The sequence below is a fragment of the Anser brachyrhynchus genome (genome assembly GCF_964034855.1).
Source record: "Anser brachyrhynchus genome assembly, chromosome: 12".
NCBI classification, from domain to species: Eukaryota; Metazoa; Chordata; class Aves; order Anseriformes; family Anatidae; genus Anser; species Anser brachyrhynchus.
This window is the reverse complement of record NC_137707.1, coordinates 6,555,944-6,573,827: the sequence shown is the minus strand read 5'-3', so window position 1 is coordinate 6,573,827 and position 17,884 is coordinate 6,555,944. Positions and strand designations below refer to the sequence as shown.

General features: G+C 37.0%; 1 protein-coding gene across 12 annotated transcripts in view; it reads left to right on the top strand.

Annotated features, from left to right (window-relative positions):
• The window catches only part of WWOX (WW domain containing oxidoreductase), a 510,587-nt gene that overhangs the window by 236,125 nt on the left and 256,578 nt on the right, over nt 1-17,884 (top strand). The window contains exon 9 of one of the 12 annotated variants that reach the window (XM_080552524.1): nt 417-17,884. The exons of the other annotated variants lie outside the window; for them this stretch is intronic. Coding sequence (XP_080408650.1) covers nt 417-488 — 72 coding nt within the window. The 3' untranslated portion in view covers nt 489-17,884. The remainder of the gene's footprint in view (nt 1-416) is intronic. 12 annotated transcript variants of the gene reach the window in all.

The window sequence follows — 17,884 nt, the reverse complement described above, 5'->3', positions numbered from 1 at the left end:
CTCTTGACAGGAAATAAACATTAAAATAATCTTTAATCCCTTGTCTGGTCTATTACCATTAACAATTGATGCACTTTAATTTTGTGGGATTTTAACTACAAAATGGAATGGCTAAGTAGTGATAATTGGGTTTGGAATTATACGGTCATTTATATCAACAGAAATGCAAGTGGCTGGGAGGGTGATTAATTATTTAACGTTTCCTGGCTGTGGTTCCTATTATAGAATTTTCTGATATATTCTGCTGTGAACAATTATCACCAAATGAGGATAAACAAATCTGTGATGTGAAGACTTATTTATAAATTAAACTATATTTAGAAAATGTCTATTTCATTTGTTTTCACTTTCTTCATGATAGAACTGTCGTAATCAACTTGTTTTCAAGCTTTTCTGCCCTTTTCCTCTGTTTTCAGGTTCACATCACAGATTCTACAAAAGAAAAACAGAGCTTTAGATATCCTTCAAACAATTTCTATTCCAAATAAGTATATGGTTTATCCGATCATGAAAATATGCTTGCATGTTCTGTCCCTTTTTTATTCCCTAATAATAGAATTAGTGCATGGTAATATATTAAAATGTAATCCAAGTGCTGGCAGCAGACTAGATAATCTAGCACCTCCAACTCATAAAGATTTGGAAGCAGAATACATGGTGCTTCCATTCTTAAACGGGGTTCTATGTATTTAAACTCTCATCTTTGGTAGATTTGTCTATGCTAGCTAACATTTCAAGTTAGCTTATGTGGAGACTGTCTGTCACTTTGGTGTATTATGCTAGTATGTCCTTGTTGATACAAGCATAATTTGCAATTCATTTTTCTTTTATTTCCTTACAATATGTTTACTAAAAACATTATGTGTATGCTGCTTCTCTGACAACATAACATAATGTCATTCTAATTAGTACTTTCCAAACCGTTTTTCCTGACTGTTACTCTGAAAATTCTCCCATCCTTAATTTCCATTAATAAAAATAAAAAAAAAATTACTCCAGCCCTTAGTCTGAAAATGATTACTAAAAGCACCCGAGTTTCTTCTTCAAGCAGAACTCCTAACAATCATCCCTGGCAGTCCTCCCCAGAAAACAAAATCCAGTTTACATGCTTATATATCAACAAAGAAGGAACAACAAGATGATGATAATTATCATTACTACAGTGCCTAGACTGTTAGTCACAGATGAGGACCCTGCCATATTAATAAATATGCAAAATAAAACGAGAAAGATTGTTCCAAGTTTGTATTGCTTAAAATTTAAGTGTTAATCAAAAGTCAGGGATACATATAGATAAAAAGAACAAGCATATAATGAGATCATATTAATCAATATGGTAGGCCCTGTTTTAGGCATGATTTTTTGATGCAAAAGAAAAGATTAGATAGCAAAGAAAAGGAGAATTTTAATGTGGGTTATGAAGAAAGATAATGAGATAATATTGCAGATGGTTGTGGGCAGATCTGTAAGCAGAATAAAAAGAAAGCATGAAAATGCTTGTTTGAAAATTTAGGAAGTCATCAATGAGAACCAGTATCTCCAAGCTGATCTAGGGTGAGTGTTAACATGTTGATAGTGAATCAGGTAGAAACCAGATTAAATTGCAGATTTCTGTATAGACAACCTTAGTATTAGATGAAGAAAGGATGAATTTATTGTGAAGAAGTAAGTTGGTTTTCTACTAAAGATGCTCAGCATAATGAGTGCAGGAGCAGAGAGAAAAGGAGTGATATATTTTTGGGTTGCATCTTCATGTGGATGTGTTGGATAAAAGTCTTACAGTTAAAAGAAAGGATCATCAATGCCAACCAGAGAGAATGGATAAAGAACAGAAATCTGAGCACAGATGTGGTCAGTTCTGGTGAGCTGGTGGCCATGGCAAGTCCAGGGGACTGGCAGGCAACACCGAAGTAAGGGAGCTGACCAACCACAACCTCAGAGAGACGGATCACAGCAAGTCCAAAGCAAAAAATGTAATTATAAGATGTAAGAGGCAAGAATATCTTTGAATCCAAGATACGAGAATCCAATCCTTGGCCTTGGCCCAGGATCTGTGCAGCCTGTGTTAACACTCCCCATCTAGTTGTGCTCAGCAACCTCAAAGGCTAACCCAGCCAAGTCAGCTATTAGCTGCATGCTGCTGCCATGTCAAAGCAGAACTAAGTTGCGTACCTTAACTTGCCTCATGTCTGTAATTAGAACAAGATTTGTGCATTGACCAGGTAAGTCCTCAACAGCTGGACATGTGAAGGACACACTATAGAGGGAGCATAGCAAGGCAGTGTAACAGAAATTTAGGTGTGACTGCCCTCCGTGTAAGGCCAGTGTAGTTGGAAGGAGATGTGTAGCAGCCCTGGGCAGGAGCCTGGTGTAAGAGAAGGAATATGCACGGTTCAGCTGAAAGAGGAGATACAGGCCTCAGTGAGGTTGCTGAAGCTGGTCACTTGACATACAGTACAAGACGATGAGAGTCCCAGTATTAACATTTTTTTTGTTTGTGCCCAAAATAGATGTGTTCATCAACCTTTATTGGTTAAATCTAACTCTCAATAGCAAAGTGTTAAGCGTTCACAAACATTGAATTTTATTCAATTTTAAACCAGCGGTTAGTTTCCACAGTCACCTTTCCCACGTTTTACTTTGCAGTGTGGATCTTGAGCTATATTTTACATTTTTCTCATAAAATAAAGAAGGAAGGTTTATCACAAAATTGTTTTAAATCATCACCTTCATTTCTCTTTAGACAGCACAAGAATAGTTAGAAGCAGAATTGCACAACTGTTTTTATGTCATTATTAGTCTCAGTCAGTATAGAAAACTTGAGCCTTTATTCATCCACACACATCCAGTATTTATCAGGTGATGGTCCATTAGTTAATGATGTGTCAAACTCAGCAGTATTGTGGAAGTGGTAGTGCGGATAGCACATTAACATGTTTTTTAGTTCACGCTGATCTAAATGACCTGAAATCTAATTGTGTGAATTCCTTAAAACTTTTAGCACTTAGTGTCATTTATAGCAACTGTTGCATTTGCTGGAGACATATTCAGGTACATACAAGTACGGTATATATGAAATATTGATCACTGCATGCAACTAATTAGTACATATAGCCAGAAAAATATATTTTACATTTTCAAATGAGTATTTTCTTTCAGCAGATGCTAATACATATTAGAACATCTGTTTATTTTTTCCTTCAGTCTTTTTTCTAACTGCATCTTATTTAAAATACTGTTGTCAGCTGAAATAATATAGCCTTAAACAATACTACTTGTATATGTAGTTGTGAACTCATATGTCTGCTTTTGAGATGTCTTTCTGCATAAGCAGATTTTTGTTTTGTTTTGTGTAAGTGAAAGATGTATGAAAAGTTGTTTTGCTTCATTTAAATTGGAGCAGGGATGAAAAAGGCAGAAAGAAGTCAGTAGGATAAAATGCAGTGCTATCCCCACTAGGTAAAGTTGTCCAATTACGCCTGGTGTCAGAACTTTTTAACATTTGAATGGCTGGGAGGGGATACTAATTTCAACCTTAATGATTGCTGCTTTAGGAGTCAACATCACAACACTTCACTTATAATTTTAGCACATCTGTCAGCCTGTGCTAAAAAGGAGCCCAGGGCTAGTGGGTGACTGAAGTTCCTTTTATCCCTAGAGAGGATTATGTATTCACTACAAGAGTGGGAAAGTAAAAAGGTTATAAATACTCACCTACTTCACTGTTGCCCACATTTGCCCTGTTGACAAATAGTGACTTTCACATCCTGCTTTTACACTCATAAACACAAAATAAATAAAAACTATGCAACTTCTCGTTATATAATACTTATGGAAGCAGCCCATTTATAATGTCACATATTCTATAACACTGCATAGTCCCTAAGCTGGACATTTTTTCATTTCAATAGATCACATTGATTTCCTGTATGACTTTATCTGCCTAATACAAAGTGGGATTGAACAGTTATTTGTCTAGATTTAGCCATTCCTTATCAAACATTTATGATTTAGCTTTTGCTACAACATCGTCTTGTAAGGTCTTTCTTATTTTTATCTTTTCAGGAAGGGTATGAATGTGATAACGGGGCTGTAATAAATCTCTCTCTTGAAAATGAAACATATTTTGGGAAACAGTATGCTATCAGCTGACAGGTGAGGGGAAGTTTAAGGGGCAGGACAGTCATGCTAGTGAATTGTTTCTAGGACGCTGTGGACATCTATTAATAAGAATGATTGACTCTTCTGGTGGAGATTTTCAGTGTATTAAGATTGCATTTTCCTACCTGCACAGTAGGCTGGTGTTCTGAGCTGAAACACCCAACAACAGAGAGAGGTTTGCCTAACCAGGCCAAGCTTACACGGCCACCGTGAGGCTGTAGGTTGGAAAGAATTAGCACAGGTGGCAGAAAGGTAAATGCTTTGTGTCTTCTCTGTTTATAAATGTGAAGAAGTAAGATCTCATTCTTTTTATTTCTCTTTCTGTTTCTTTATTTTTTACCTAGAGTCGAAAACAGAAAAAAATGTGAATTCTGTATAACACCGATTGTGATTTAATTAAATGGGAGCAGAAAGTACATGTAAATAAGACCATCTCTGTGTTACAGCTTACTTTAAAATTTTGTTTGAAGGAAAAAGGCATATTAAAGGTGTCCATTGTGTATCCTGGTTGTTTTAATATTCCTAACTAGAGCATTTTCACTGAACATTTTCCAAACAACCTCATCGTACTAAAGTAATTTATTTTTCTTTACGTAATGCTTTTCTTTCAATGATTTCAAAATGCTCTACTAAGTGTACTTTTGAAGTGCCGAGCTAAGTGTCATATAACCCTGGGGAGATGCCTGGTGGTTTTATGGTACCTGTTTTGCAGACAGGTAAATTAAAACAAAAAGGGATTAACAGACACCCTGTGAATGAGTAAAGGAATGAAGACAAGCATGCAAAATCCTGCCTGCGCAGTGCCTGCATTAAGCACATGTCCCTTTGTTCAAAAACCACAGAGTGCTCACGCTGTGTTGGAAAAGAAGAGAAAAAAAAACTTTGCAGAAACTATAAAAGTTAATAATTACATTGTTAAGGCTACTTAACTGATAATGAACATTTAATGCAGAACCATAAATTTGCATGACACAAAGAAAATGTTCCAGTGTTTTTGTCTTTACTTACTGAATCTGTTTATAGTTAATTTTTCAACTTGCTTAACCGATGCTCTATTCTGTCCTATCTCCTTTTTTATGTCTCTTCACTAGTGCTTCAATGACCTCTCTGTAAGTTTCTTTATATAGAAACCTGCTATGCTGTCTTGAATGCACAAGGTCAGTAATGATTACCCTCTAACTTTGAAGGGCATCCCTTTCTCTGCTTGCAAAGTATGTCAAGCCACAAACTCCCTGCATCCCGTAATTGTAATTTCTCTTATGAAATGCAGTATTAAGAAAGGTATTTTTGCTTCTCAATCAGTAGAGGCTTAGTCCACAAACATGTTAAGCCTGGTGAAGTCAGGATATTAACTTTGGTTTTTTTTTCCCATTGTAGAAATATAGTTTAACTTAAAACAAATCCATGTTAATGGAAACATTTTTGAAATATATTTCAAAATAAGGACACTGTATTCTTTTTGAATACAGAAAGATTAATTTCTTTAGTTGGATATCCAAATGATTCAAGAAGAGACTTTATCTATTGTTTTATTTCTAAGGAGCTGTATCTGTGCACAAGGATCTGTGCATACTGTAAATGCCTCAAAGATTTTAGCATGATCTGTACAGAAATAATGTTATTACTGTGGGCTGTAGAGGATACATATAACGAGAAGATACCTACCTATCTCTTGGAACCAGTGGTCCTCTAATAATTATCAATAAACAAAGTCAGTTAAAGAAAGTACAAAATGGATAGCAATAGTGAAAAGATGCTTAAACTGAATTGATACCAGAGCTGGCATTGACTGTGTCATCACACAGCTTAATAGCTGGAGTCCCGGTTCAATACGATGAACTTGGGAAGGTTTTCTTAACGAAAGATCTGATCCTTTTTGTTCAGTACCAGCAATAGCTTAACTTTTTAATTATCTGGTTTAAAAGTTTACATGCCACTAATTGGGAGTACTAGGAAGCTAATATTAATATATGAATATATATATATATTTCTGATATTGGCTAATATCAGAAAATAAGTCCTAAGAAATAAATGTGAAAAAATAGTCATTGTTGAAAGAAATCCATGCAGACATTTTATTTAAAAGAAAAAATGCAAACCCTGTAACTTATTTTACCTATAAGCAATTCAGTGCAAGTGTATTCTCAGGAAGCTGCTGCTATGATTTTCTGTCTTTTCCATCAGCCATGCATTTCCAGGATCTGTTGGGAAATACAGTCTCTTTCCTCCCCCTGTGCACTCCCCACCCCGCAGTAAGAGAAAACTCAGATAAACGCCTATAAGAGGAAGCTGGAAGAAATGTGCATTCATGTAAATATCTAAACATATATAAATTAGGTTTAAAAATTGAATTCACTGAACATGAATAGTCACTTAAAGTGTAACTGGAATTGACTGTGTCATGTATCAGCCTAATAGCTGGAGCGCCGGTTCAATACAATGAACTTGGGAAGGTTTTCTTAATGAAAGAACTGACGTTTTCTGTGCAGTGGTTGCATTCATCAGACCACATAGTGTTCATTACGCTACAAAGGACTGCCAATGTGAATTGGTAGGATCATCTATTAGGTAAACCTGATAGGGACAAAAGATAGCGAAGGAATGGGGGACTTCAGTATCTTTACAGGGTATTCGAAGTCAGACTGCTTCAATGACCTTCTTCCAGCATATTAGCATCTGTTCACTGGGAGATCCCAAGTTCATACCCCAATTCTGGTAATCCAAGCCGGCAAAGAGCCACGGATAGGTGTGCGTATCTTCTTCCTATCCGATGCTAGTAACTAACCGTATACTTTATATGGCCCCAATTTTTAATCTGATTTGCTTAAATACCACAGAGGTTATTGAAAAACCTCAAGTAAAGTTAATTAGACTCTGAAATGCACCCTGTTTTGTGGTGCTAATGTGCAGAGGCTGATTCCCGTGCGGCTGGGAGCAGGGATGAGCGGACGTGCAGAGTAGCGAGGTCCAGGCTGGGAGCCCCAGTGCTGACGCAGGAGCAGGCGCGGTGATTCACTGGGGATTTGCCTCCACTCTGTCCCTTGCTTACCTAATAGGAGCATTGTTAAGTTGTTTCATGGGGAGATTAGGGATTGAAAAGAGAGATTTAACAGTAAAGATAAAAGTTTTACTGTAATTCTCCTACCATCCAGTTATTAAGAAGCTTGTCTGCTCTATGAGGCAGCACACTAAGCACAAAAGCATTCCCAGTTCACAGACGGGGGTCACGTTAAAGCGCAGAGCAGGTTTAATTCTTCCCCGTGAATGTTCACAGTTGGTGTATGGGTGTCATCCACTGGTTTTCCTCTGATTTGCAGCGTTCAAGATGCAGTCGTGTGAGAATTACTAGCCCGAAGTCTGTACCTCAAGGTCACTCCGCTAACCTTATATCCCACACGTTTAAATGTATTTTTATAGATAGGTAAAATACGGTAGCAGTTGCCACATAACTTTGTTTGCCTTGCTGACATCTCTGGTGGGTGGAAGTGAACATAAAACTGTTACTTGGAATGGGGACATGTAATGTCAGGCCTGCTTTGTGTGCAAGTGCCCACTGCGCTGCGGGGGGTAGCCACCATGCTCCCTTCCCAAGCAGAGGTGCCACCTCTTCTGCGCTCCTACAGCCACCGTCCCTGCTAGCTGAAGGCAGTATAAGCCACAGAGAAGGAAAAGCACCTCTCAGGTGATGGAAGTTACAGTGAATTTTGTGTCTGACAGATACTGCTTAAGAGAGCCTTTTTTGTTCTTTCATTTCCTGAAGCTCATTGGAAATGCTGTATATATTTTTATTGCAGAATCCATGCTCTGTCTTTTATTTCTGTTTCTCTGTGAACTGTATTTAGTGAATCAATGACAAGTGTTACATATTTCTATGGTAACTTCAATACCATATCAGGATTTCAGAGCACTTTACTGACATCGGCCAATTAAGATTCACAACCTGTAAGAGCGGTATGATGAAAACATGTCTATGTTGATACAAAATAGAAGCTAAAGGCTTTCAATTGGCTTTGTTTACATTTTTTTTTTTTTCTTTTTAAACTACTGCATAGAGAGAGAGGTTCTAATTGTGTTCAGACTGAGCTGTCAGGATTTGCAGCAGTATTTACCAGAGAGATTCAGACTTTTACAAATGTATTCTTGAAAAGTTTGACTATGTGGGGAGAAGAAAAACGACCTGGGTAGGCCCTTGCTCTTTGGGAGACCGTGTGACATTAAAACTAAGAAGTCAGGACTTGTGCTGCAGTGGGGCCTGTGAAGCACATGCCCTGAAGTAAGCATATCCGTTTCTTGGCTTCTTACAACAAAAGGAATTAAATGCCCATGCGAAATAGTGCCTCCCACTGCTGCCTGCTGTCCGAAAAGGATGACAGAAGACACCAGGGCGGTTGGAAATGGTGAAGATATTTCTTCTAAGTGGGAGGAAAAGCTGCATTACAAGTTTGGGATAAGCTAGGAAGCAAGAGGTTTAAAGAATAAAAATGCAAATGTCTGATTTGTGTAACATCTCCTTTGCAAATAGCCCAGCACCGAGACAGTTGTCAAAAAGAGGCAGAGAGGTGATGGAAGTTTCACATTGTAAGCATTGTAAATATATTTGTAGCTGTTACATCTTTTTGGGTATCCACTATAGCGTAGGAAGAAACTGGTTATTTGCCCAAGACATTGCATTGCTGAAAATGCATCGTAACTCAGATCTTACTCTTTTGTATGCTCTTCCCTAAGCATGCAGTGTATGCACAGGTGAGTGCAGTTAAAAGTCTATGAACTGTTACTTGGGACATTTAAAATATCCACAAAAATTATCATAATTTTTTATCACACCAAAGATTAAGGTGTACTTTTCTCATTATGGAAAAATCTACTATTTTAAACATCGAGCTTTCCAAAATTATATTTATTTTAATGTATATATATATATATACAGAAAAAAAAAAGATTTGAAGACATAATATCAGCCTGTATAAGATTTTCTGCTTCTTGAAGCACAGAGCATAGGGGTTGATCCTCCATTACACTAAAGCTTATTAATGCCACCCTGCAGGAGTTTTAAAGGTGCTCCTGAAGAGTTTTTGCCCAGCCTTCACCTTGCACTCTTCCAGATTTCTGGAAGCACTGATGGGTGAAAAAGGAGAGGAACTACAGGTCTGTGATCTCTGGGCTTTGCTTGGAAATGTCACTACATTACACCACAAAATGTGCATGCACTGGCTGCTCTAAAGAGAGAGCAGATAAGAAGGAAGTGAGACGGCAGCGTGGCTTCAGTCCGTTTTGTACTTGATTTATTTTTCTTTTCCATTTTGCACTTCCTGGCGATCACTAGAAGCTGAAACCACACTGGAACAGCCCTGAAGCTGCTGTGAATGTGGTGAATGTGGCAGTGGCAGGTAACTTAAATCTCCCAATTTAATGAGGAAGCTTTGCCTATTCTCTCTGTAAGATGCTATGTGTTCTTTATAATGAGAGTAGTAATGAATATGTACTGTCCATCATCCAGTGGAAAAGTTTCCTTTGTCCTTTTCCTCCCTCCTGAATTCTCATATGATTTGAGGTACTTCTCATAGAAAATACATTGTTCACGCTCCATGGGAGGAGGTCAAAACCTAAGATCTAAACACAATTCTAAACAATAGAAAGCTCCAGGTAGTTTAGGACATTCCTACATAATAGACAGAGCTTCCACCATATTCAGGTGGGTGTTGTAGAGGAGGGAGTACCGAAGGCAAAGATTTGAACCTGTGAAGCTCAATATGCAGACTTTGAATACATGCTGTAAATCATCTGTCTGGGGAACAGGCTTGTCTGGGAAGTGAGGAATGTAGGGTGGTGGTTTCATTGTTGTTTTTTGTTTGTTTTTCTTTTGAAAATTGATGAACAATTTTTTTATTATGTGATTTTGGTAAGAAAATAACTATTTTGTGGAATGGCTTGCTTTCTGTGGAGCAAAATTATTGTCTGTTGCTATTTTTCTCTTAATTAGAGAGGCATTTTTAATTATCTGTCAAGGTTCCCTAGAACCTGGGATAGCTGGTCTTGTGTGCATATGATGAAGTTAAAACAAGTAAGTAGAGGGTGAGTCTGAAACAACTGATAGAAAGAAGAGGGAAGTGTAACCAGAATAGTGATCGTGCCTGGACTGATGGGAAGAAAGAACTCTGTCAGGTGTGATGGCTATACCCCGTGCATTCTCCTGTACCATGCTCTGATGAAATTCAAATACCTATGTAATTATACTAATATATTTTTTCTTTTTTTTTCTTTTATTTTCTTTTAATACTCACCAAGTTATTTGTCATTGAGAAAAGAGAAATGAAGTTCCACTTCCTTCCCCCTTTCCCTTGTACACACAGCTCCTTCTCACAGGGGTAGCTGCAGAAGAGGGAAGCTTTACCAAAGCTCATTCACAAAATACAAAACAATATTTTGCTGCAGAAGGTCCTGTTAATATTGCATGGTGTCATTGACTACTGTAAGCTGAAAACATATCACAGGAGATGACCAGAATCAGAACAGCTTCTGTTCCAAGGGAAATAGTTGTGAGTGTATGTGTGGTCCATGTGTGTACCAGTGTGTGTATGGGGGAGAGGGCACGCAGGTAGAAAGCATTTAATTGCACAGTAGTTGTCAGATTGTCTGTAATTGAATCAGCTGTGCTTGCATAACAAAATCTTAGCGTTCTCAAATTGAAATTACTTAAGTAAAATGATTTTGTGGTGTTTAAAAAGCAACAGAAAAAAATTCACTAAAGACCATTAAGCGGCCTCAAGCCCCACATTTCAGTGTTCATCATTTGTACCGATTATGGTGTGACAGCTCTTGAGTTTCCAATGATAACAGCCATCTGACTTGATCTGAGTTCAATGGATTTTCACTAAAATAGAATCATCGCCTTTGTGATGGATAGAAAAAGTAAAGCAATACATCCTGATAAATGCTCTGGCTTTTTTTCCCCTTCCCTTACTGTGACCTTGTACAATCTATAAGTGAGCAAAGCTGAGCCCTGGCCACTGCTGCAACGCATCAGGACTTTGAAATTTAAGTAGCTCTGAAACCCATCAATGGGGTGAAGGGAGAATGGCCTGAGAAAGCGATGGATCATGCTTAGAGGGCTCACAGGGAAACAGGGTAAGCTGAAGGTCAATACGCAGACATGTCCTGAAGGAACAGCTCAGACACTCATTCACATTCACATCTCAAATCCACTGCTGCTGTAGCACTGTGAGGAGAGATCACTAGCAGAGTAAAATAAAACAAGAATTTCAGAGCATATAATTTCTTCGCAGAAGCAAATGGCACAAGGGTACAGTATAAAATAGCTATAACCTACAGCATTGGTGCAGTGCCCTAATCATCCCATCCGAGTAGCAAGAAGCATAGCACCATGGAAACACATTGTTCCCATTACACTCAAGTTGTTTTCAAAGTTTTTAAGTCCTGGTAATTGTGAAGAGCATTTACCATTTTTAATACATCATTGATTGTTTGTAACACATTATTCAGCATGACACGAAAGTGAGCTAAACGAGGAGGCATGCAGTCTGAATCCATACGCACGCAGTCAAGTAATTAAAGGCCTTTACACTTTGTACATTGTATGCGTGTGTGGATATAAATGTGAACAAAACTTTTACACAAGTTTCCATTCAGGTTCCAATAGGGTTTTGTTTCAAAAAAAAAGGTGTTTGTTGCCAGACAGAGAGTAGCCTGGCTGTAGAGAGCTTAAAGATAGGTGGAGAAAAAGGAAGAAAAAGAAAAAAAAATAAAATAAAATTAGTACACAAATTTGAACCCACAGTTACCATGCCTAAAGCAGAAATTGCCGAACAAGTCAAGAGGCTTATTAGCATTTTATGTAAATCAGTTATTACTGTTCTCCACTTCCTTAATTATCCATGTTATTTCAATACAACCCTTTCTTTGATGTCCCAATTCTATATTTAAATAGTGCAAGATTTCTATCATATCCTCCCGCTGAGGTTTGTTCCATGCAAAAAACATGCCAAGAGCAGCTATTTTAGAGACTACTGGGAAATGTTTAATTGGTTAATCCCATTTGAGTTATGAAGGAGTATTGCCATGCACAGAAAACAGAAACATGTAAAGTACTGGCTAGGAGAAGTTTACTAAAACCTGCAAGACTTCCCCTGAAATTTAGCCCTGAAGATGTTTTGTTTCCTAGGTACCCAGTGGGAAATGATTCAAAGGAAAATCCTTCAAACTTCTACGAAATACGCTAAATGATTGATTCATAATAGAAATATTTTTGAATTAAAACGCAAAGTCATTTTTTTTCTTGTTTCTGTAGTGCAGAGGGGGGTCTCTCTTTATGTTTGACCTAGCAGTACAGTGGTAAAAGAAGAGTGTACAGCAGCCAAAAAAAATAATAATAAAAAATAATAAAAAGCCCACCTTTACCCCCCCCAAAACCCCAAACCAACATAAAAAACTTACCAGACTTTAACTATTGTGGTAATTTTCACATACTTTTTCAAGCAAATGCATGTTCCTGAGGTTTTGTGTGTAAAGTGATCAACATTATCTGCATGAGTATTAATTTTGAGATAAAAATGGATGTTCTGGGTTATCTATTGGGGTTAATTCTACACAAAGGGATGATTTGAAAAATTTAGTATTTCTGTACATCTTCCAATTTCCAACTTTGGACTGGAAAGACTTCAGAGCAAAGTATTGGCAAATATTCCTTTCTCTATTCCAAATATTTGATAGGTGTTTAGACTTTTTAAAAACTTCTTTGGAGAGAGTGTATGTATGTAAGTGTTCTAGCACAAGCAATGAAGAATAAAGCATGTGTACATGTGTACTTAATTTGGCTATGAACACAAGAAATGGAGTGCTACAGCTTGATCAAATATAGGAGTTCATCTTTGTGGCTATTAATAGAAAGTAGTAAAATTGCAGACCCATTCTTTCTTTTTCTTCCTTCCTTCCTTCCTTCCTTCCTTCCTTCCTGATATCATTAATTTCCATATTTGCTGAAAATGTGTCAGATTGTATAGTGGATGGTGGAAGTACAGGTAAAGTGGATTTTTTTTTTTTTTTTTAGCATGAGAAGCTTGCTAAATAAGAGAGACATTAATTGATAAAAAAAAAAACACACATAAAGAACTTTTGTGTTCTTCTCTAAACAAAATGATTCATTTTCTACTATTTCCCAAACTAAGTTTTGGAGTGTCCAGTTGAGAGTGTTTGGTTACAAGCTTGTCTGTATTTGTTATTCTTGTAAACAAATGTCTCCCTCTCACAGAAACAGGTTAACTTATTAAAAAAATCTACACTAGAACTGTGGATTGCTGAGTTTCCATCACTGGGAAGTACATTGTTCCAACTCTGAAATTATACAGTCTAAAATCATCATCATGTATTTTCATCAGGATGAAATATCGGGAGCTCTGCTTAGTGCAAGGTTTTATTAATGATGTGCTGTCAGAAGCTGGATGCTCTGCATATTTGCATATTAAACAGCTGAGTGAAGAAACATTCCTTTTATTGCTGCAGGGAATAAATCAGTTTAAAGCAAGTTCTCATCATTTATACTCCTTTCAGCTAAGTCTTCTTTTATTGAAATAAATTGTTGAAGTGCTTTGCTCATTCTTTGAATACTGATGAAATTTACCTTGATAGGGCCTCAGGAAAAATAACATTTTCTTAAAGGTGCAGTGTTGCTCTTTATCTAAATAATGTCTAACTTTTAGAAATTGTAAGAAAATGTTTGCATCCGCAGTCACATGAAATCTTCTTTTAGATATGGAGTTTTAACAATTATTTCAAGATGTGCTGTCCACTCAGAAATCTTCTGCACAGGCACTTTATACAGCGTACACAAATTATGTTGGTTTTATTCCATATAAATTCATTAGTTGTTGTTTATTAAAAGAGGCCTTACATGCTGACTTACATCTGTGCTTTGCAGATGAACATCACCTTTTCTTGTCTGTGTGCTGTCTGTTGGTGGCAGCCTGAGTTTAGAAGTGTGATGCCTGGAAGAACTGGAACAAAGTCAGTAACAAAGAAAAGTTTGCATTTTATTTCCTGTTCTTTCATCGTCCTTGAAATGAAAGATACAAACATGTCATGAGACCCTGTTTTCCCCTAATTAATGTAAATAAATCATTTTGAAATCAGTTTGTTAAAAGATGATAAACAAAAATTTTATAGTTTGTCAGTTTTCCAGGTGTGAACTAGAACAGTGCAATAGAGGAAAAATCACTTAAAAATCAGTGACTATATTGTAGTAAGTCAGATGGAGTTTGGGCATTTTATTTAATGCTACTATATTGCACTGGCTATCACTGAAATGTCTGTCTGACACAGTAAGCAGCAAAATAGTCAAAGAAACTATCAAAGGAAATATAGATTGTTTGTATCCCATTTTTTTATTTTAAAAAGTTAACAGCAACAAGCCATTATATGCCTTTCTTATGTCATATAAAGTATTTTCAAATATAAATCATTTGTGACAGGAGCTTCTTGTTTTTAAGTGGAAAATGTGCATTAAATAACATGAAAATAATGTCAAAACATCCTCTCCTAGATGGCTGCCAAGTGAACTGTTGCTTTTCACTTATGTTTTATTTTTGGAGGCTGGGCTTTGCAGGAATGTTTTCAGATACATAGAAAAAATACTGATACATTGCAGCTGTAGTTTATTTTAATTGGACAGCACTAAGTGAACTGACTTTATGATAAACAGTGCAGCCAGAGGCTAGTGACTGCACTTTCACTTTAAAGATTACAGAAAATAAGATCCTTCAAGCCGAAGTCATAAAGAACCAAGCTGGAGTTACTTTTGGAACACGTGTCTGTTTGTCTCGACGCATGTTATTAGGGACATCTGATCCGAAGGGTGTAATACCCCATAACGTATGTTTTGCCTTAATGGCCCTGAACCTATCCAACTATCAAAATCTTGATATTAATGAGATTTCGTTTTATTTCAATTATTTAGATTGCCATTATGTATTAATAGTTATAATATTTTATATATAGTGCCAGAGAATTGTCAAGTGCATGATTTTGCAGTTGGAAATCGTGATAATACTCCTTACCTCCTCAAAGATTTATCTACTGATGTTCTGAGGTGTTATCCCTGTAAAAAGGCTGTCATACCTTTGATATCTTTATTATTATTCAAAAATATGAGAGAGTTTTACTTAATATAAAGTGCTTTTTTTTGGAGCTATATGTGATTTTTTTCTGTGATTGAACAGTAAATCTGACATAAATTCACTTGCTGACATTTGGATGTTTATAAGGATGATTTGGTTTAGTGGTTAGACCTATTGTATTTCACAGGGGTGTTGTCAGACTTAATTAATTATGCTGCAGCAATATGCAGTGCAGGTTTTTGTGCCAGTATCTTCACAGCTCTTAGCAGGGAACTTACTGTACAGGATGGCTGTTACCGGACTGGCCGATTTTGCCTCTGTTGCACTGTAAACATCTTTAACCAGTATGTGATCTCCGTTTGCATGAGGATATGTATCTTTTTGTAGCCGAGAGGAAGCGGAACTGAACGTCCACTATCGACTCAATCACTGTAAAAAAACACTGTAAGAAAAATTCCATCCCACTTTGCCTGCCATCTGCTGCTCCTGCTTTTAAGGATATTTCAGATGCAAAATATACGACCACTGGTCATAATTTCTATTTGCTTCTTTTTGTCATAGGCATCATATGTGGAAACGCCATACCAGAGCTTTTTGCCTAACCGCCACTTGTGTAGTTAAAATAACTTCCTAGAGTATATAATTACATTTTGTTTGTTTGTTTCTGGAGAAATTATAAACAACTCATGCTATGGGGTGTTTACTACCACCATAGGGAAACTTCTACAGCACGAGAGGCTTCAGCGCTTGATTTTCTTGCCAGATCTTCAGCCTGAGGCAGGATATAGAAAAAGAGAGAGTTGAGCTGTTTTTAGTGATGAGTCCACAGTAAGAGTTTTTGTAGTATTGAACCACAAACTATATATAAATCATCGGGTTGTGGATGAGTTAAATTTAGGGAACACACTGCATCATATGTTCATAGTTTCTGTGGAGTAAAGAAACATGAAAAATAACAAGGTGCAGATTTAAAAATGTTCTTAAATCTACATCTTTAAAAATTGATCTTAATTTCTGTGAGACAGGAAAAATACATGTTTTTAGAAAGATTATTTTAAATGGCTTTGAGAATGAAGGTGCTTTTATAGGGAATGCCAGTGCCTTTGTTCTTCTCCTAGCTATCAGGAAGGTTTCTGCAATTTTCTCTCCTTGGGTACTTCTGCAAGAATAACAGGAATGTTTGGGACCGAATTTACCAAAAGAATCATATGTCTAAGATATTTTTCTGGACTTTGCTACTCAGACCACTTCGTTGCTTCTTTACGAAACATGAGGCTGTTTCAAGAATTTTTGTGCACTGGGGATAGATGGCGTCTTTGTGCCAGCGGTATACTTTCCAGTCACAGCTCCAGGCGTGCAGCTTCGCTGCCAAATGTAGGGCTCAGAGGAATGGCAAACTAATCCACCTGGCAAAAAGGTTTAGTTCTATCTGTGTGTGAAAATTTAACGCCGTAATTTGTTTTTTTGTTTGTTTGTTTTAACCTAGTCTGGTTTACCCATCCCTCCAAGTGACTTTGAGAAGAAAAAAATGCTCTTAGCATTGCAGATCTAGTGACTAGAGTAAATCGCTTTGCTTCTGCGAATGAAATCTGTAGAAAAGGGTGTGGGAGGGGAGGAAGTTTGGCTACAGAAAAATGGAGTCTCTTGAGAAGCCCTGCCTATCTGACTTGTACTTCTTAAGTGGTGCATTTGGGTCAGTGTTCATGCCAAGATGCCTTGACATTTTAGCTTTGGTCTGTTGTCACTTTGTTTTTAGACTACACATGCAAAGTATGTCATGACTGCTGGTTTGATGAAGACAACAGCTGATTTTCTTTTTCTTTTTTTTTTTTTTTCTATGTTTACTGTACTCTAATACTTAAAACAATTTGCAATCTTGAAAAGGTATGGCAAGAGAATATAAGCTGGAAAACTCTGGAATGATTCACCACACATAGGTTTCATTTGTTGTAAGCAATGCATAATGTTATTGAACTAAAAATAAATGAACAGCCTTTAAGTCTGCTCTCCAAACTTGGTAACTTTGTTTACCACCTGTGTGCATGCAGAGGAGACTCTGGGTGCCTGTGCCCACACAAGGCTTGTGCTAATCTGTGTTTCTACATGCCGTATACCACAGACAGGAATATCGTAGCGGGATTTGGTTCTCTGAAATAGTGAAGATGAGTGGTAGGAGTCTCTGCTTGCAGGAGCTGAAGGAATGTGCTCTGCGTCTGTTTTTGTCGTTGTGCTGAACAATGAAACCTGATCTTGACTGAGCCCTCAGAGCACTAATGCAATAGAAAATAATACTCTCCCCATCACACATAACAAAAACAAAATAATACGAGAATAATCGACTGCAGCTTTTCAATGCAGAAACATCAGTCTGATGCTGGTACAGAAACTAGCACTCTAGAAATCACTAGAGGCCCCTAAATCTCTGTAGTACCCTTGTTAGTAGGTGCCTAGGGATTTGTTGTTATTTTAAGATTTTTTATACTTCAGCATAATAAAATAGGGCACAATTTAACTGAAGGTGAAAATAACTATTATATATATATTATTAATATCTACTTGGTTCAGTTGTTTATACTATATGTAAGAAGATCTCTTTT